This window comes from Lissotriton helveticus, chromosome 9, assembly GCF_964261635.1.
Source record: "Lissotriton helveticus chromosome 9, aLisHel1.1, whole genome shotgun sequence".
Taxonomy (NCBI): Eukaryota; Metazoa; Chordata; class Amphibia; order Caudata; family Salamandridae; genus Lissotriton; species Lissotriton helveticus.
The window spans coordinates 916,672,392-916,690,472 of NC_136070.1; the positions used below are offsets into that span (position 1 = coordinate 916,672,392).

An 18,081-nucleotide genomic window follows, 5' to 3' on the forward strand; every position below is an offset into this window, starting at 1 on the left:
TCCCGATTATTTAACCAATCACCTGCAATCTGTTCAGAATGCTGCTATCCAACATTTGTTGAGCCTCTACCAGGAGGCAACTATTTCAGGCCCCTTTGCAAAATTATGCAGGCTGCGTGTAGAGAAAAGTTCAAAAATCAGAAGTCACTGTAGCTGTCGCAAAGCAACATCCAAACATCATCTTCCTTCTATACAACTTCTAGTTGCACTCTACTAAAAACTGATATGAAAAGATAGCTAAAATTAACAAAACCTGTATAGGTGGACACAAACATTTGCCTACCTAATGGCAAACCTTACATATCCTGACTGTAGCTTTTCGATTTGTAACCCAACCATCTTGATATACATAATATTCAAAAATCGAGGTTATTTGTTAACCAGTGGGATACTGGTTTTGTACTTTTATCGAGAACGTTAGCTGTTCAACTCCAAGACATTTTTTGGGGGAATTTTCACACCCTATAGATGCAATAAATAAATATCCTTAACATATATTAAGGTGAATGGGTAGGGTGGGATTTCTCTCAGGAAGAAAAAACATTCAAACTTAGAACGGGAAAAGGGAGATGAAAAAGGAGAAGAAAGGTAAAGCTAAGCACAAGCAAAGATGAGGTTTATTGTTTGTGCCTGTCAAATACGAAAACCCCCACTAATTTTCTGCAAAATATCTGTCAGTGCATCACCTTCAATGAGTTCTGAACTTCCAATTTCATATCAAGAAGGCGCACACCCTCAGTGTGCCCAATTATCACTGCTGGAAACAAATACGGTAGCTGAAGGCCCAAGTTTCAGATCCTATATTACAGAATCTGCAGAAATGTACTACCCCAGATGAAAGCTACTACAAATAAAATATCTAGAAGTATGGTCTTCTCTGTGTGGGACATGAGTGGTATCTCGAAATTTGGTGAAGTGTGGGTTAGAGGTGAGATCAAATCTATCACTGAGCTTAGTATAGAGTGTGACTTTCATAAGACCGAGTTCTATAGGTATTTCCATCTTTGTCCTGCACTAAGGATTTACAGGGTTTCCCTAATGGCCTTCCTGTAGTTTAGCCCCCCAGACAGATTTACCAACAAGACAATGATCATAAGTTTATAAGACACTAACTAATATTTTCCAAACTGACTTCACTGTTCGATTGCAGGAGCTACAGGAAGTAGACTTGGGTATGCTGACAAAGTACTGAAAGAATACCAAAATGGTAACAAAAGAGGGCCTATTCTAGCCAGACTGAGACATATTTAATTTCACTAGTTACACAAAGCTTATTTTACGGCAGATAGGCTATGGAAGAATCAGCGAAGTCGATTGGTAGATTACCTTAGTTGCCTTACACATGTCTCTATATGGTTGGGGTGCATGTTGTTGTTCAGGGTTTCTAGGGAGAGGGCTCCTACGTTTTGCAGGAGTTGTTAGGTTGGTGACTTAAATTTACTACTAATCTTGAACTGCTATGCCTTGTTGAGGACCAGGATCACAGTGGAAAGGAAAAAAATATTGATAAACCTGGGGTTTCTTTTGATTAAATGGGAGAACGCGAAGGATTAGAGAAACAGAAGCACAAGAGATTGCTGAGCCGCTCCGGGGCAAGGATATGGGATCACAGTGGGAGCCGCCCTAATAGATCATTAAGGGATAGCCATGCAAACCTGCTCAGATTTCAGGTGATTAGATAAACTACTATAGATTGTCACACCCATAACTGTTATAGGGCCTTGAATGAGTTCTCCAGCTGGAATTCAGAGAAAATGTCCTTTGCCATTATCTACACCCAAGAGAAGTTGGTCTGTCTAATTTCCCTATGCAGTAAGAACAGATGTAGCCAATGCTGATTGCTGTCAACATTGTCACTGGTTTGTAAGTTACAAATGCCTATTTTAAAAATGCCAAAGAATGTGGTTATAAAGAAATCTATTGGCGTGGGATGAGTAAGCAGTAGTGCTGATGACTAGGTTAACAATAGAGTGGGCTGATGACTTGGGCTGTAGGCCTGGCAAACTGCGGTTGTGCCGACTTCCCACATGCCAATGAGGTCCTGACATAGCTGCCGAAAGGTATCATTCTCCCTGCAGACTGCACTATCTCGGTGAACTGCCTCAGTGGTACTTGTTGAAGACCCCCTCCCCCCCGCCACAACATACTGCAGTGACCATCAACAGAGAGCTGAGGGGCTTGCCCCTGTATATTCTGAAATCTCTGCCTGCCGCTCAATAATCCTCCTTTAGGCATCCTGCTCTCTTTTTGGGGTGGGTTCCCCCCACCAGTCGCTGCCAAGGTTCTCTACTTTTTATTTCTTGTTTATTTTGTTACAATTTATATAAGCTAATGCTGCACATATTTCTCCCTTGTTGGAACTGCTCTGTATGCCGCACAGTTACCATGTGCCCAGCAATGAAGCTACTGAGTGGAGCATATGGGCATCCATATAGACTGCTGTGACACATTGCACTGCTACTTAGCTTTTCCTGAACGATCTCTGATGCACTGTAAACTGAAGGGTTAACATGTACTGTGATAGCTATAAGTTTGTCAAATTCTCTTAAATAGTTAAATGTTTGTGAAGGATGGGAAGAAAAAGGTACTTGCCTGCGGAAATGATCTTTCTGGTGGATACTATATCTACATGCAGATTCCTCACCTGTATAATACTCCCATTCGTCAGACTGGATCTGGAAACTTCAAACTTTTCATGCCACCGGTAGGATAAGCAGGGTTCAAATAAACGCTAGAAGTGGCATCATATGATGTCACCGAAGCCATATAGGCCCATTCTGGCGTATCAACGTCAGTTTTCACCCATTTTGTCCCTGTTTTTTAGGCAAAAGGACGGAATTATATTGATAGAGTAGGGCAGTGTCTAAATATATGCATACTTGGGATTCTTTTAACTATTCATCAAAAGGAGAGGCAGTGAGGAATCTGTACACCTAAAATTATCCATACTTCTAGCTACAGATTCCCCAACTGTAGAATATATTCCACAGCCATATCTACCTAGGAGGAGGGTTGATGGATGGTTATACTGGGAAATTCTGGTAAAATGATTATCTCTAAGCATTTTAGAATCCCGGCAGTAATGCTTGATGAATATTTGCAGAGATGCACATGGGACTAACATGCATATCCTCTTGCAAGAGTAGAAGTGGTGGCCTTGGCCCTGGTAGAAAGGGCTGATTCCTTCTGGTGTTTTTTGCTTGGTGGGAGCATAGCACGTCTTAACACAGAGGGTGATCCACCCTGAAAGGGTCCTTTTCTGCACCACTTTGCCTTTCTTAGTACAGTACGAAGAACTGGTCATCCACTCATGTGTCCTCTGTGATGTCTAGGTAGTAGTTGACTGCCCGCCTCGGATCCAATCTATGCAACTGCTCCTCCTCCTCAATAGGATGGACAGAAGATAGAAGGTTGAAGGGTGATGTACTGAGTCAAATGGAATGGGAGTCACCACCTTAGGTAGGAAAGCAACCCTGGCTATCAACACAAACATGTCAGGGTAAAAGGATGCAAAAGGTAGACGGGAACTAAGAGCCTGCAACTCGGTCACCAGTCTGGCTTAAGTTATGAAAAACTGTTTTCAAGGTCAATATCCTTAAGGAACAACTGTGTCAGAGTCTCAAACGAAATCCCCAGCAGAATAGTTAACACTAAATTAAGGTACCAATGGAGTACAGCAAATGGGGGTGGAGGATACAGATTTGTTAATGCCTTCAGAAAACATATTAAATGGGGTATTTGAAGTGGGACAGATGGTTTGGAAGACCCAGGAATGCCGACAAAGCAACTAAATACACCTTAACAGCACAGACCACACAACACCTCAGGGCAATGTAAAATGCAAATTGTAGAACCTGGGATAAAGAAGGTCTATGTTGTGGTTCGTGCACCATGCAACAAAGCTACTCCATCTGCCAGAGTAAGTCAATTTTGTAAAGGGGCGAAACTCAGAAAGAATTATATCCACCCGCTTCTGTGGCAGCTCAAAGGAACTCAATCTTCAGGCATTTAGGTGGAGTCCTCAAAGACTGGGTTGCAGTACAATCCCCTCCAACTGGAAAGGAGGTCTGGTCTGACTGGTGGCTTGAACGGGGAACATGTGGAGAAGTGCACCCTCCATAGCCAATCTGTGATGATCAGAATGACTTGGATATGGTCCTTCAACACAAAAATAAGCTGGACAGAATATTGAACATTGTCACACATTCACCCCCAGTCACAGATCTGGGTTTAATCCATTGTTATTTTGCATGCCACGCCATTACGGTTTAAAACCAGTCAAATGCAAATCAGCCATGACTCTGTTCCTCAAAGGAACAGTCCAGCCTGAACTGCCAAGCCAGGTCCTCCCTGAACCAGAAAACAAGCATCCTGGGACCGGTTCCGGGGAATCACCCCTCATCAGCCAGGCTAGCATGAAACCGGTGGCGTAGCAAGTTCGGGACCCAAGTCTGGGCATACCCTTCCCAATTACGGTAAAAATGCAACACAAAAAGATGATGGATGGAATATTGAACATTGTCAAACATTCACCCCCAGTCACAGATCTGCGTTTAATCTATCTTTATTCTACTTGCCATGCTACTCCATCTGCCAGAGTAAGTCAATTTTGTAAAGGGGCGAAACTCAGAAAGAATTATATCAACCCGCTTCTGTGACAGCTCAAAGGAACTCAATCTTCAGGCATTTAGGTGGAGTCCTCAAAGACTGGGTTGCAGTACAATCCCCTCCAACTGGAAAGGAGGTCTGGTCTGACTGGCGGCTTGAACGGGGAACATGTGGAGAAGTGCATCCTCCATAGCCAATCTGGGATGATCAGAATGACTTGGATATGGTCCTTCAACACAAAAATAAGCTGGACAGAATGTTGAACATTGTCAAACATTCACCCCCAGTCACAGATCTGGGTTTAATCCATTGTTATTTTGCTTGCCACGCCATTCCAGTTTAAAACCAGTCAAATGCAAATCAGCCTTGACTCTGTCCAGCCTGAACTGCCAAGCCAGGTCCTCCCTGAACCAGAAAACAAGCATCCTGGGACCGGTTTCGGGCATCACCCCTCATCAGCCAGGCTAGCGTGAAGCCGGTAGCGTAGCGAGTTCGGGACCCAAGTCTGGGCATACCCTTCCCAATTACGGTAAAAATGCAACACAAAAAGATGATGGATGGAATATTGAACATTGTCAAACATTCACCCCCAGTCACAGATCTGGGTTTAATCCATCTTTATTCCACTTGCCATGCCATTCCAGTTTGGACCGAGCCCTATGCAAATCAGCCTTGACCCTGTTCCCCATGGGAATAGTCCAGCTCGAACTGCCAGGCCAGGGCCCACCTGGACTGGAAAACAAGCAACCTGGGACCGGTTTCTGGGCATCACCCCTCATCAGCCAGGCTAGCTTGAAACTGGTGGCATAACAAGCACGGAACCCAAGTCTGTCTTAAGTCTGTCTTAAATTTGTCTTAAGTCTGTCTTAAGTTTGTCTTAAGTCTGTCTTAAGTCTGTCTTAGGTCTGTCTTAAGTTTGTCTTAAGTCAAACTTAAGACAAAATCCTAACTTTACTAATACTAAATGCCTTCTGTGAATACCAAAAGTAGTAAGTTTAGGATTTTGTCTTAAGTTAATTCTGTGAATCGGCCCCAGTGTTTCAAGTTCCCAAGGAGGCGATGGAGCCCTAAGTGGAGGAACTACCTTTTTAAGCCCTACTTGGAAGTCTTTAATTACAGGTATTCTAAAGAAAGAGGTTCCTGATAGAGATTTCCTAATGGCCGTTATAGCCGCAAGATGTACTTTAGTAGAAGAAAATTGTAAAGTAGACCTTTCCAGATGAAGCAGATAATGTATAATCACTTCTTACTGATCTGAAAAATGATGTCCCTGATCTTCTAGGCATTGTTGCAAGAGCCTCATGTGAAGCCTTGCATGTGGAACTAGAAAGATGAAAGAAGCTACTGAAACCAGCAGAGATGTGATCTGCTTCAATGATGGATGATGAGTACATAAGAGATTGTGACACTTCAGAGAGACTGATAATCACCTCTCCACCCAAGGATACACTTTTGAGGCCTAGGTATCAGGACTGCTGCAAGATATTTAATCTATTGAGTTGGGTGAGTAGCAGACTTTATGCGGTTTACCTGAAGACCAAGATTGGTTAGTCTTTTGAGGAAATGCTTTTCTGCCTCCATTCCTGATATGTCTTATACTAGCCAATTGTACAGGTAATGATAGACAAAGATTTTCTGTTTCCTCAGTTACTCTGCAACAACTGCCATGCATTTTGAGAATGTTTGAGGTGCTGCCTTTAGCGCAAAAGGTATGACTTTGTATTGATAATGAAATGTTCGATGTTTTGCCATTATTGGAATATGAAAGTAGGCATCCTGGAGGGCTACTGAACACATCCTGTCTCTTTGGTGAAGTAGAGGATAGATATGGTGTAAAACCAACATTCTGACGTTCTCTTTATTTATATACTTGTTTAGTACTCGAAGATCGAGTATGGGTCTGCATTCTTCTTTTGGTCCTTTCTTGTGCACAGAAAATATCGGGACAACATTCTCATTCCTCTCTGGTGATGAGGAACTTCCTCCACCACATGCTTCTGCAATAGATTGTTGATTTCCTTTTGCAGCGAGTCTTTCTGATATAGCAATAGTTTGGATGGTGGAACTGAAGAAGGAGGAGTTCTGAAGTGAAGAGAATATACATTCTGAACAACATTCAATACCCATTTGTCTGTTGTTATTAAGCACCACTCTTCCAGATGCTTGGTAATACTTTTCCCCACTGGAGTGGGAAACAGAGAAGGAGGACGTAAAACCTCATTGCTTAGCCGGAGGTTTTCCAGTGGATGCAGACTACTGCTGTATTCCCCCACCTCTTAATGGCTTTCAAAGATGGTAGGGTTGTCTTAGCTGCTGTCGGTGAGACCAAAGAGTGGTTTGAACCATCTGATGAAAATTATCTTCTACCATAGGGTCTGAACGTCCTACAATATTCTCTCCCCTTTTCGAGGCCAACAGCCTTCAAGGTGCCCATCTCAGTTTCCATTCAGGACCTCTGGTTTTCTGTATGAGACCCACAAAGTGTGTTCTCTGGAAATGACAAATTCAGAATTTGATGTTGCTCTTCTGGTCTGCGTCAGGGGAGTCTAAGCTAAGATGATCTATGAGCACAGATCCCATGACAATATCCATGAGCAGCCACATTGGGTGTAGCAGCTGCTGCACCCATAGTCTGATTTGCCACTAGGCCACCTTCATTTGAGATCTCTTGAAGTTCTTGTCTGTCTTTTTTGGGGATTTTTTTCTGTAAATCTGTGTAACGAATCCCATATAGATCTGTCATATATCCCCAACAATGTGAAAGCACTGGCAATGTTCAGTGTCTATATTGATGTGCCAGACATCTTTTTCCCAAGAGCATCTATTTGTTTACTTTCTTTATCCAATGGTATGGAAGATGAAGGAGCAACAATGTGTGACTTCTTTGCTGCCACTACAATCCCAGAATACGGAGTGGGGTCTGCTCTAAGGAACAGAGGGACTTGGTCAGGTGGATTATATTTTCTATGAAGTCGAGATGGAGCAGATTCACTGATGTAGGTGTAAGGAATAATTGCATCGCAGGTTCTAACAGGCCAGGAGCCAGAGTGAATAATGGCCATGCTGTCTTTCTTTGATGTAAAAACTCAAATATTACAGAAGATGACCCCATAGGGAAACATATATCTATATTCAACTTTGCTGCCCCTCTTATTATGACCTCATTAAAAGTAAGATTATTATTTGGAGAAACTTTTGGTGGAGGTGTATCTGTCAGAGTTGGTGAATTACCTCTGACAGATGAGCAGGTGGTGGTTGACCAAGATGGAGATCTCCTTCTTCTGTGACGAGATCTGGATTTGCGCTTGATCTCCTAGTGTGTCCAGATGTAAATCTGGTCCTAGAAGATCTCTTAGATGTATCTCTGGACTGATGACATTGTGGAATTTGTGTGGAGATCTATGAGAAGTCGGAAAATGAGGACCTCTTAGAGGCCCTGCAGGAGTAGTAGAGGGTGCAGATGGTTTGCCTGGTGAAACTTGAGGTGATGCAGATCTCATGGCAGATGGAGTACTTGAGATCTGAATCTCAGGTGTGACCCTCAATGGAGAGTAAGAAGAGAATAGTCAGAGCCAGATGTGTGTGGCACAGGTCTATGATAGAAAGTCTGAAGCCAACATGGAAATAAATTGAAGGTCGACTGAGATCTGGCTCTTGAGGTACAGCGAGCCCTAGACTGAGAAGCAGGTTGTGAATTTGCTGGTACAGACTGTGTCTTTTGTATTGACGTTGATTGGGGTTCTCTCGACGTCAAGGGTGGCTCCAATGGTGGTTTCCACATTGATACATGGTTTGACGGTGATTGACTGTGGACTGCCGACGTTGACCTCGATGCCAACCTATACTTCAACTGCGAATGTCGAGGGTGAGGTGACTTCAACTTTGGCATACGCTTCAACGGAAAATGCTGAGGATGCTTTGATGTCGAGTGATGCCTCAATGGAGTTTTCAACAAAAAGTTAAGGCGTTTTTTGACAATAAAATAAAAGAAATTCTGTCAGAAACAGGTGTATGTGCACTCTCGGTGCTGAAAAAGGCGAAAGACTGTGAAAAAGAAAGGTTTTGGAAAGATTTTCCAATATCATTAGCCAAAAAGGCAGAGCTCAGTGCCCCAGTATCCTGTTTCCAAGAGCCGTAAAAATGAACTGATCAAACTGTCACTTGTGAGGCATGATAGGGTACAGTGGGTACTGTGAGGTTCTTAATGGCACAGTGCCAGTTTTCTCTACAATACTTTGCAGTGCAGCCTATTGGCTAACAATGTCTCATATTGCCTTTCCTATTCCATTTGAAAAAGGCTTCTTTTTCAATTGAACATTCAATGCAATTTGGCAATTTTTAGCATTCCGGTAGGCTTCATACATATATATAAGTTATATGTAAGTTATTATGGTAAAACATTTTTTTATACATATATGTATTTTTTTAAAAGACTCCTAGATCCCTACAAGTGGGCGGAACGAATCAGAACTTATGACTATTGATAATGATCCCCTGGAAGAGAACCTGTTCTTCCGGAGACAAGAGGCCTCTGATATCCAGCTCCTCCAGGTGAGCTCCCCCTTCTAAGCTAGAGGCATCCTTCACTATCTCAGGCATGGTGGGAGGGTGAGTGAAGGCCACCCTGCAGCTGTGGTTTGCCAAGCTTCCTCACCAAGCACCTCCGCCGCAGCACTGGAGAAGATCACAATAGAGTCCTACAGGTCTCCCCTGTACAATAGTCACTATCTGCACAGGCACTTTTGCAAGGCCCTCATGTGCAACCATGCATGCCTCAATAGGAGAATGTAGGAAGCTAGGGATCCTCAGGACTGGATTCTCACACCCTGTGGGAAGGATGGGACCATTTCCTGGATGTCAGCAATCCTCTGAGGTGGAGGAAAGGCATGGAGAAAGGTGGTATCCAGTACTGGCCCCATGAACTGGAGTCGTTGGGAGGGCCTTATGTGAGATTTGAGTTTGTTGATCAAAAACCCCAGGTCGAACAGCAGGGATACTGTTGACTGCAGATGGCACAACACTACTTCTGACAACACAGCTTTGATCAGCCATTCGTCCAGGTACAGGAAAATTTGAAAGCCAGACCTCCTAAGGAGAGCCACAGCCACTGACCCCCATGTGCATATGATAAGCCAAAGGAGAGTACTGCAAATTGTAGGCCTAGTACCCACTGCAAATACTTCTGATGCAACCTCAGGATGGGGAAGTGGAAATAGGTATCCAGAAGATCGAGTGACACATCCAGTCTCCAGCTTCTAATAATAGCAACATATTGGCCAAGGTCAGCATCTTGCATTTTACTTTCTGAGGAATAAGTTTAATTCCCTTGGTCCAAATTTTAATGCATCCTTCTTGGGCACCATTAAGTAATAAGTAGCATTCTCGTCCTTTTTTCTGCTTCTGCACTAACTCTAATGCTCCTTTCTGCCGGAATGATGCCACTTCTTGCTGAAGGATGGCAAAATGGTCTGGAGTTGGGGAGGAAGTCGGGATGGGATGAAGGATGGACCCTGAAGGAAGGGAAGGGTCAACCTCTTTCCCCTATCTGAAGGACCCACTGATCCAAAGTAATGGTGTTCCAAGCCAGCCGGCAAAAAGAAGAACATTTGCTCAAAGTGTGGTTGGGGTATAGATCGAAGATTGCTTTACTGACGAGGCAGGGGAGGAAGAGGAGGAAAAGAAGGAAGTTTGTTGGTGGGATCTGCTGGCCTTACCTCTGCCTCTACCGTTGTATTGCAGGACCACCATATTTTCAGGGTCTTGGGATGTGGCTGATAGGATTGTGTCTCCGAAAGGAGAAACCCCTGGCGAATCCTCGAAAGTGAGAAAACTGCCTGTAATTCCCCTGGAGTTGAGATTGCTGATGATCCAGAGAATGTGCAGTTCCCTTGCTGATTTTAAATCTTTCCAGGGCATCATTGGCTTTTTATCCAAACAAAACAAGGTTTCGTTGAAGGGTAGATTCATCAAACTCAACGGCACATCCATTGAAAAGCTGGAGGTCCTGAGCCAGCATGAAGTCTGATGGAGTTTGAAGCACCCATTGTTCTTACCACAGAACCCACTGTGCCAAGGCCAGCCTTGATAATATGCCTAGAAGCATTCTTCCCATCATTCACGACTTCTTGAATATACATCCCCATGTCTTCTGCAACATGAGCCACTATTACTTGAGCCATATCCCACAGGGCGGGAACATAGCAGGCCAAATGCAATTAGCATTCAATGACTTCAGGGCCATGCTGTCAGCTGAGAACATCTTCTTCCCTCATGCTTCAATCCTCTTGGAGTCTCTGTATGAAGGGATAGAGAGAAAAGTTCCCTGTATGTGTCCTGATGAGCAGCATGCCTGAATTACCAAGCTCTCCGGGGAAGGGTGGGGTGAGAGAAATGATGTGTCACCAGAAGCTGGTGATAGGGTAGGGACACAGCCCTATGTACTGCAGGCGCAGAGGACAGCTTCTACCAGGCCACTAGGATAGGTTTCACCAAGACTCACTGAAGGGGAGTAAGGTCTCCGACGAGGGAGTTGCTAGCAGCAGATCCATTGTGAGGACATTTGTCTACTTCTACTGAAGGTAGTTGTAGATCCAGAACCTCAAATGCTTTCTGTATGACCGAGTGAAGTGATAGCCCCTCTGGGTAGGAAGTCGGGCAGAACATTCAAAAACCAACTCTGGTGAAGTATCCAGACAACTGGCAGAGTACAGGCAGATCAAATCATAAGGATTTTCATCATATTCATGATCCTGGGGCACAGGTCCAAGGGGTCAGAGTCGGAACCAAACATATTGTGTATCCTTCACCTACAATCCTCCTATTCAATAAGCCTCTGTGCTACTCTCCTGAAACTCTCTTGAGGATGAGGCTCCATAGGCAGAGGAGATGGCTCCAATGGATCCAAGCACGGCACAGGCAGAGGTGGAAGTGGTGGTAGCGCTGGCTTTGGCTGCAGCCCTAGTTGCAGCGCAATGGCAGAACCCTGCAATTGTGCACCGCCATGAAGGCTGGTACACGCACTAGTGCTACAGGTGCCATGCCATATGGCAGAAGTGGCATGAACACAGGGAAGCCAGATGGTGTTCCTGGCCCAGGTGAAGTGCCTGTAAGTTGTGAGGCCCTGGAGAAAATGCCAATCATTGCCTTCAGGAGCGAAGCTGAATCGGTACCTAGTGCCAGAAACTTCAGAAATTATGGTGTCAGAGCTGAAAAGTCCAGCATCTGTGATGCTGGTGCCAATGGATCTGGCAAGAGTGGAGTTGGCGCTGGTGGCATCGGAAAAGAAAGCATCAGTGCCGGTGGAGTAGTCTCAAGTTTCGGGTCCAGCTGAGGTACAGGCGCAGAGCAGCCGGGAGCAGGGTCGGACAGCCCACCTGCAACTGACCCCGGCTCTGATGATGAGGATCCTGAGGGAGATTGGGGTCACTTGGGAGGCTTAGCACTTCCAAAGAATTTCTTATGCTTCCCGTGCTTCTTTTTTGTTCCTGAGGAATGTGAGGAAGGAAATCTGGTAAGGGGGTTCAAGCGTCAACAACTCTCTCTGTCCTCACTGACCCAGGCTGTACAGTATACAACTTGTCTCACTTTCCTTGATTGCCTTAGGGTACAAACTGCGGCAAGAGCACAGCAAGGGGAATCATGGTCTGATCTCAAGAACCACAAGCATGTGGAGTGTTGATTCATGAGGGACATCTGCCCCTCGCAATCCCTACAAGCCTTACAGCCTGAACGTGTTGAAGGTGTCATTCACTGCAGTAGTGTATGAAATTTCTGTGGGGAAAACTCAATACTCTCAGAGGAAAGCGAGCTTTGATCAGCATCAAAGGCACAGAAAAAAGGGAACCGACGTTGTTGTGCTGGTTTGGGCACTATATATCTTTGGTGACAATATCCAGTGCCATATATGGTGTCGACACAGAGTCAGCACCCCCTAGCAGTGATGTGAGAGCTTTGAAGTTTCCGGATCCAGTCTGACACCTGGGACTATTCTTTAGGTGAGACAACAACAGGTGGATATACATTAGAACATAGATGTTTTATGCAGAAGCTGGGGAGGGTGCCCAATGGAAACGTACTGAACAGCTAAATAATATTATCAACATGTTTTTAATATAATGCTTTATGCCACATTTCTGCCTTTTTTTAAACAGTTATAAATAACAGACGCTACTATTCAATGTAGTAGTATTCAATCTACCAACCTTAGAAGGATGGAAGTCTGAGTCTGTCTTACAGTGGCAATCATTTAACTCAATGAGCCATCTTCTAGTTCTAGTTGTAATTTTGGGGATTTTCAAATATACTCTCAATGTTTTTTCCTTCCCATTTACAGTAACTATGCAAGCAGAGTGTAAAAAGAGTGTAAAAAATACTTGCCAAACAACTGCATTTTCCATTAGGCTATAGGGAAGTTGATTTCTTCGCCACGAAAACCAGGAGGAATGGTTACAGCGACTAAATGATATCTAGAGAGCAATTATGATTTAAAAAGATAGACGTCTGCTATTTTCGGACTTTGATTCCCTTTAAGGTTCATTTGGTGCTTCAAGTCATCATGAGGAAGCTTTCAAAGTCTTCCTTAGTTGCTAGAACCACTCAACGATTGCTATAGCTTATTCCCTTGCTCAGGTTACATTGCCTGTGAGTTTTTAAGGACGGTCGAACAGAAGAATGCTAGATACCGCGACAGTCCTATAGTGAGAACAATTGAGAGATCAAGGGGCAACAATGTAGGCATCAACTTCCATATTTGCATATCATGCATGTTTGCCTATCACTGTCGCTCAAAAGAGGAGGTACTGATGAAAGTGAATTCCAGTACATAGTTTCTCCACTGAAGGACAATTTACATTTCACAGATTGTAGCAGTGCAGTAATCTATAGTGTATACATTGAAGTACACTGGTGTGCAATTCTGGCACAAAAGACTGGTATTTCTGGGTATGTCCTCAGGCTATACCACATGACAAAAAACACATTTACTACATCATTCCAGCAACTACTTTATGAGCTAAAGTTAAGTAAGGAGAGACGAAATTAATAATAGTAAATAAGTAGTGTTAGGTGATGTAGTAGATGTAATGTTTTTGCAGGTCAATAATACTGACCTTGATATCGTGTTATACAACCGTTTATGTGGTATACATTATTAGTAAGGTCTGGCATGAGGAAGAGGGGTGTAGATGTAATGTGAAGACCACTTACTGGTACGCTCAAATACTGCTAGTTCAACTCGTATTTATTAATGTTGTCAATTATTTATGGGCAGTATATGATCTGATAGAGACTTGGGTATGCTAAGTAAGATGCTTGAAATGCCAGCTGCGTTTGTACCATGCTTCCAGGGCAGGTGGGAAGAGTATTCCCTTTCCTGGAAGTGCTATACGTGCTATATATCTTATTAGTAAAGACTACTGTGAGGAGGATAAGAAGGACTAGAAGTAATGGAAATTTACTTTCAATAGTCTGGGCATTACGCAGGCCTGCATAGGGTATGCTGCAACTTAGACACTTTTCCAATGGTGAGTAGCCACACCGCCCCAAGATTTAGTAAGACATGTAACTGTGGGTGCTGTTTGGAGGGGGCGGAGAATAAAACATGGCACAAAGAATAATTTTGCATTTTCAAATGTGTTTTCTGTTCAACAAATGCAAAAATCGGTCTTTTCATAAAACTTTCACTTTGGTTTTTTTTCTGCAGATAAGGATCATTTTTCGCAGGCCAGAGACAACATTTTAACCAATGTTCCAAAAGCATTTGCAGACTTTTGAAAGAAAAACACTTTTTAACATGCCCTTGTTGAAGCTGTGCACAGAAGTTGCTTTAAAATGTGCCTTTTTTTAGAGAGTGCAAAGTATCCTCTTTATTAACAGTTTTAGGTAAAACAAAAACATTCAAAGACAAGGTGTTCTTCTTGCCGCTAGAAAATGAATCTATAAAACTCTGCACTTTAGAAACATGTATCTATTTTAAAGATTTCTTTACCTTATGAGCAAGGGATTCGAAAATTCCCCAGAACAGCTTCCTGGACAAGTGCAGTTCTTCCTCTGAGCTCACGCCGTAGTTGGCCCAGCCAGTAGGGAGGCAGTAGTATTTCCAGCAACGCTCATAGTGATTGGTTAAAAGCTAAACAGTAGACAAAAAAACAAATTTTAGATGTCTACCAAACTTACTCCAAAGTGATGAGATATACAGAAACGTGTTGCAGAGTACAGTTGCATTGGTAGAATTGTGTGAGTGGCATAGGGTTTGACTCGTAGACGAGAATGTATGCGGTTGCCTGGATTCTGGTGGCAAAGATATGCTATGTGCCAGCCTGGTGCCGAATCTCAAACAGCAAGAAATACTGGAGGACAGGAGGGAGAAGTACTGAAAGACCAGGGTACTATCTGCCAGACACTAGCCACAGTAGAGCAGGGCTACTGGACCTCCAACAGTGGCTTTGCAAAGTGGGCCAAGTGCAACCCTTTCCAAACTTGACTCTCAATCAAACAATATTTTTTTAACACTGGTTATCGCCCCGGCGAGGTAGAAGAAACGACCACCACTGCGGCTCCGATGGATGCAGGAGATGTGCGCGAGAGAGGCAGAGCGGAGTTGTCTGGTGGGTCGGTGGAAGGCCAGGCAGTGGTTGATGTAGGTGGGTTCGATGTTGGGGAGAGCTTTGTAGGCGTGGGTTAGCTGCTTGAACTGGCATCTCTTCTGGATGAGTAGCCAGTGGAGACTTCTGAGATGGGGGTGATACTGGTCCGTTTGGGAAGGTTGAGGAAGAGTCTGGCTGTGATGTTCTGTATAGTCTGGAGTTGTTTGAAGAGTAGGGTGGTGGTTCCGGCGTGAAGTCTGCTTCCGTAGTCAAGTCGGCTGGAGATGAGGGGGTGACTGTTTTTCTGGTGTTGACGGGGATCCACCTGAACTTCTTCGGAGCATGTGGAGGGTGTGGAAGCTGGAGGAGGATATTGCTTAGACCTGTCACCTCAGGGTGAACTGGCTGTCCAGAATGATGCCGAGGTTGAAGGCCTGGTCAGCGGGGGTAGGCATTGGTCCAAGGCCGTTAGGCCACCATGTGTCATCCCATGGTGAGGTGTTCTTTCCAAAGATGAGCACTTCTGTCTTTTCCATGTTCATCTTCAGGCAGTTGGACTCATCCAGTTGGGAAAGCTGGTCATGGCGTTCCAGAAGTTTAATGTGGTGGTGGTGGGTCTTCCATGAGGGGGAGAATGAGTTGGGTGTCGTTGGCATATGACATGATATTGAGTCCATGGGTGGGGAAGATGCCGGCCAGCTGCATCATGTAGGTGTTGAAGAGGGTGGGGCTGAGGGAGGAGCCTTGGGGGATGCCAGAGATGATGTACCTGGGTTTGGAGGTTAAGGGGGGTAGGCGTATTGTCTGGGAGAGTCCTGTGAGAAAGGAGGTTATCCACTTGAGGGAGTTCCCCTGGATGCCGATGTGGTGGAGTCTGGTGATAAGGTTGTAGTGGGATACTGTGTTGAAACCCGCTGAGAGGTTGAGGAGGATCAAGGCTGCCATCTCACCTTGGTCGAGGAGGAATTTGATGTCATTGGTTGCAGTGATCAGGGCGGTCTTGGTGCTGTGGTTGGAGATGAAGCCGGATTGGGAGGCGCTGAGCAGGATGTTCTTTTCCAGGTGTTTGGTGAGCTGGCAACCAGGACCTTGGCGGGGAAAGGGAGCAGGGCGATAATTCTTGAGTTTGCTGGGGTCGGTGGAGAGTTTCTTCAGGAGCAATTTTACCTCTGCGTGCTTTCATGCATCGGAAACGGTAGCCATGGTGATGGATGCGTTGATGAGTCAAGATCCCGACGTAGGCATTCATTCTTTTTCTGCAGCTACAGTCTTGTGGCCTGATGCAAGGTAAAGTTTGATGCAGATAGACTTTAGTCTTTGGCAGTTGCAGTCTTCAGGCTTTTGCAGAAGGATGTTTGTCTTCGCAGTCGCAACCTCCTGGCTGATCTGGCAACTTTTTTCAGGTAGGCATCTCGATGGCAGCAACAACACTAGGGCTCGAGGTCAATAATGGGGATGTCGAGTAGCATGATGATGACTTGGTAATACTTTTTCACATAAGCTCCAGGCAGGTGGGTGCTGCACAAGCAGATATGGGGACCATGCAATCTTCAGGTCAGGTCTGGCTTTGCTCCTTGTCTGCAGCCAGCTACTTCTGGGTGCTACACACCATGGGAACAATTTGGATTTCCCCTCCTTGACAGACTCTCCTCCTGCATGGCCAAGTATTCTCTTTCTCTCTCTAAGCAAGCATGCTTGTATGTGCTAGGCAGACCTGGAGCTTATACAGTAAGTTACAGACTTCAAGTGAGGTCCCCTCTCCTCTAGGAGCCTAGCTGTCATGCAGTGATCAACCCTAATCACTCAGCAGTCCTCTGAGTACTCTGCAGAGCAGTCCCTTCCTTGGTCATGGATAACTTGGAACGTGAACCAAGTGGGGTGGTTTGGATTCCACTTTTATACATTTTCTATATGGAGGATGCAAATCCACTAAGATTTTAGAACCAATTTGGAGTGGTTCTCTTTCAAATGTTACTTCCAGACTGCTCCTCAGACACAGCCTTTATGCAGGGTGATGGCTATCATAGAAGCTGTCAAAAACCTGCCTCCAAGCAGGAGTGTCCAAAACAAGGGCACAATGGAGTGAGAGCTTTCTGCCCCTTGCTATCATCAGCCTTAATGAAGAAGCAATCAAAGATGGACAAAAGGGCAGACCCTGCCTCAAAAAACCTCAACTTGAACAATAGAAATTGCAGTCTTAGCCCTCATCCCTACCAAACACCACATGACAATGATCAAGAACTATTCAGCAGCCTTTGGCTAGCAAGGCCCTCATTGAAATACTGAAGGTAAACATTTCTTCACCAATCTCACTTCAGTGACTGTACCTCAACCCTCAACACACAGCAATGCAAAGCACTTTCAAAGTCTGCGGTTTTATGTCCATCATTCATCTTGGGTCATGCTTAACTACTGACAATTATACTACAGTGAGGTACCAGTGAGTAAATTGACACATACATTTTGTCACACTTTCAAGTAAATTTACTACTTTTGGCTATTCACCGTTTAAAAATGTCAATTTACTACAATTTGTAGACTTAAAGTTTTAACCCCATGAAACAAGTGGTGGAGCCTAATTTAAGAGTGTAAGGTTATTATTAGTAACTTTTCACACATAGGTGAAGGCCTCCGTCACTAGACTAGAGATTTCTCAACCCTAAACATACAGCAATGCAATACACTTTCACAGTCTGAGGTTTTATGTCTATCATTCATCGTGGGTCATGATTAACTACTGACAATTATACCACACTGAGTGCCCAGTGAGTAAATTGACATATATAAATTTACTCACACGTTCAAGTAAATGTACTACTTTTGGCTATTCACGATTTCAAAATGTCAATTTACTACAATTTGTAGACTTAAAGTCTTAACCCCATGAAAA

The 18,081-nt window shown here is 44.2% G+C and overlaps 1 protein-coding gene across 1 annotated transcript in view; it reads right to left on the reverse strand.

Moving 5' to 3' along the window:
• Window positions 1-18,081, reverse strand: part of RYR1 (ryanodine receptor 1) — a 1,073,089-nt gene that overhangs the window by 490,337 nt on the left and 564,671 nt on the right. The window contains exon 51 of the mRNA XM_078661091.1: window positions 14,594-14,734. Within this exon, the coding sequence (XP_078517217.1) occupies window positions 14,594-14,734 (141 nt within the window). The remainder of the gene's footprint in view (window positions 1-14,593; window positions 14,735-18,081) is intronic.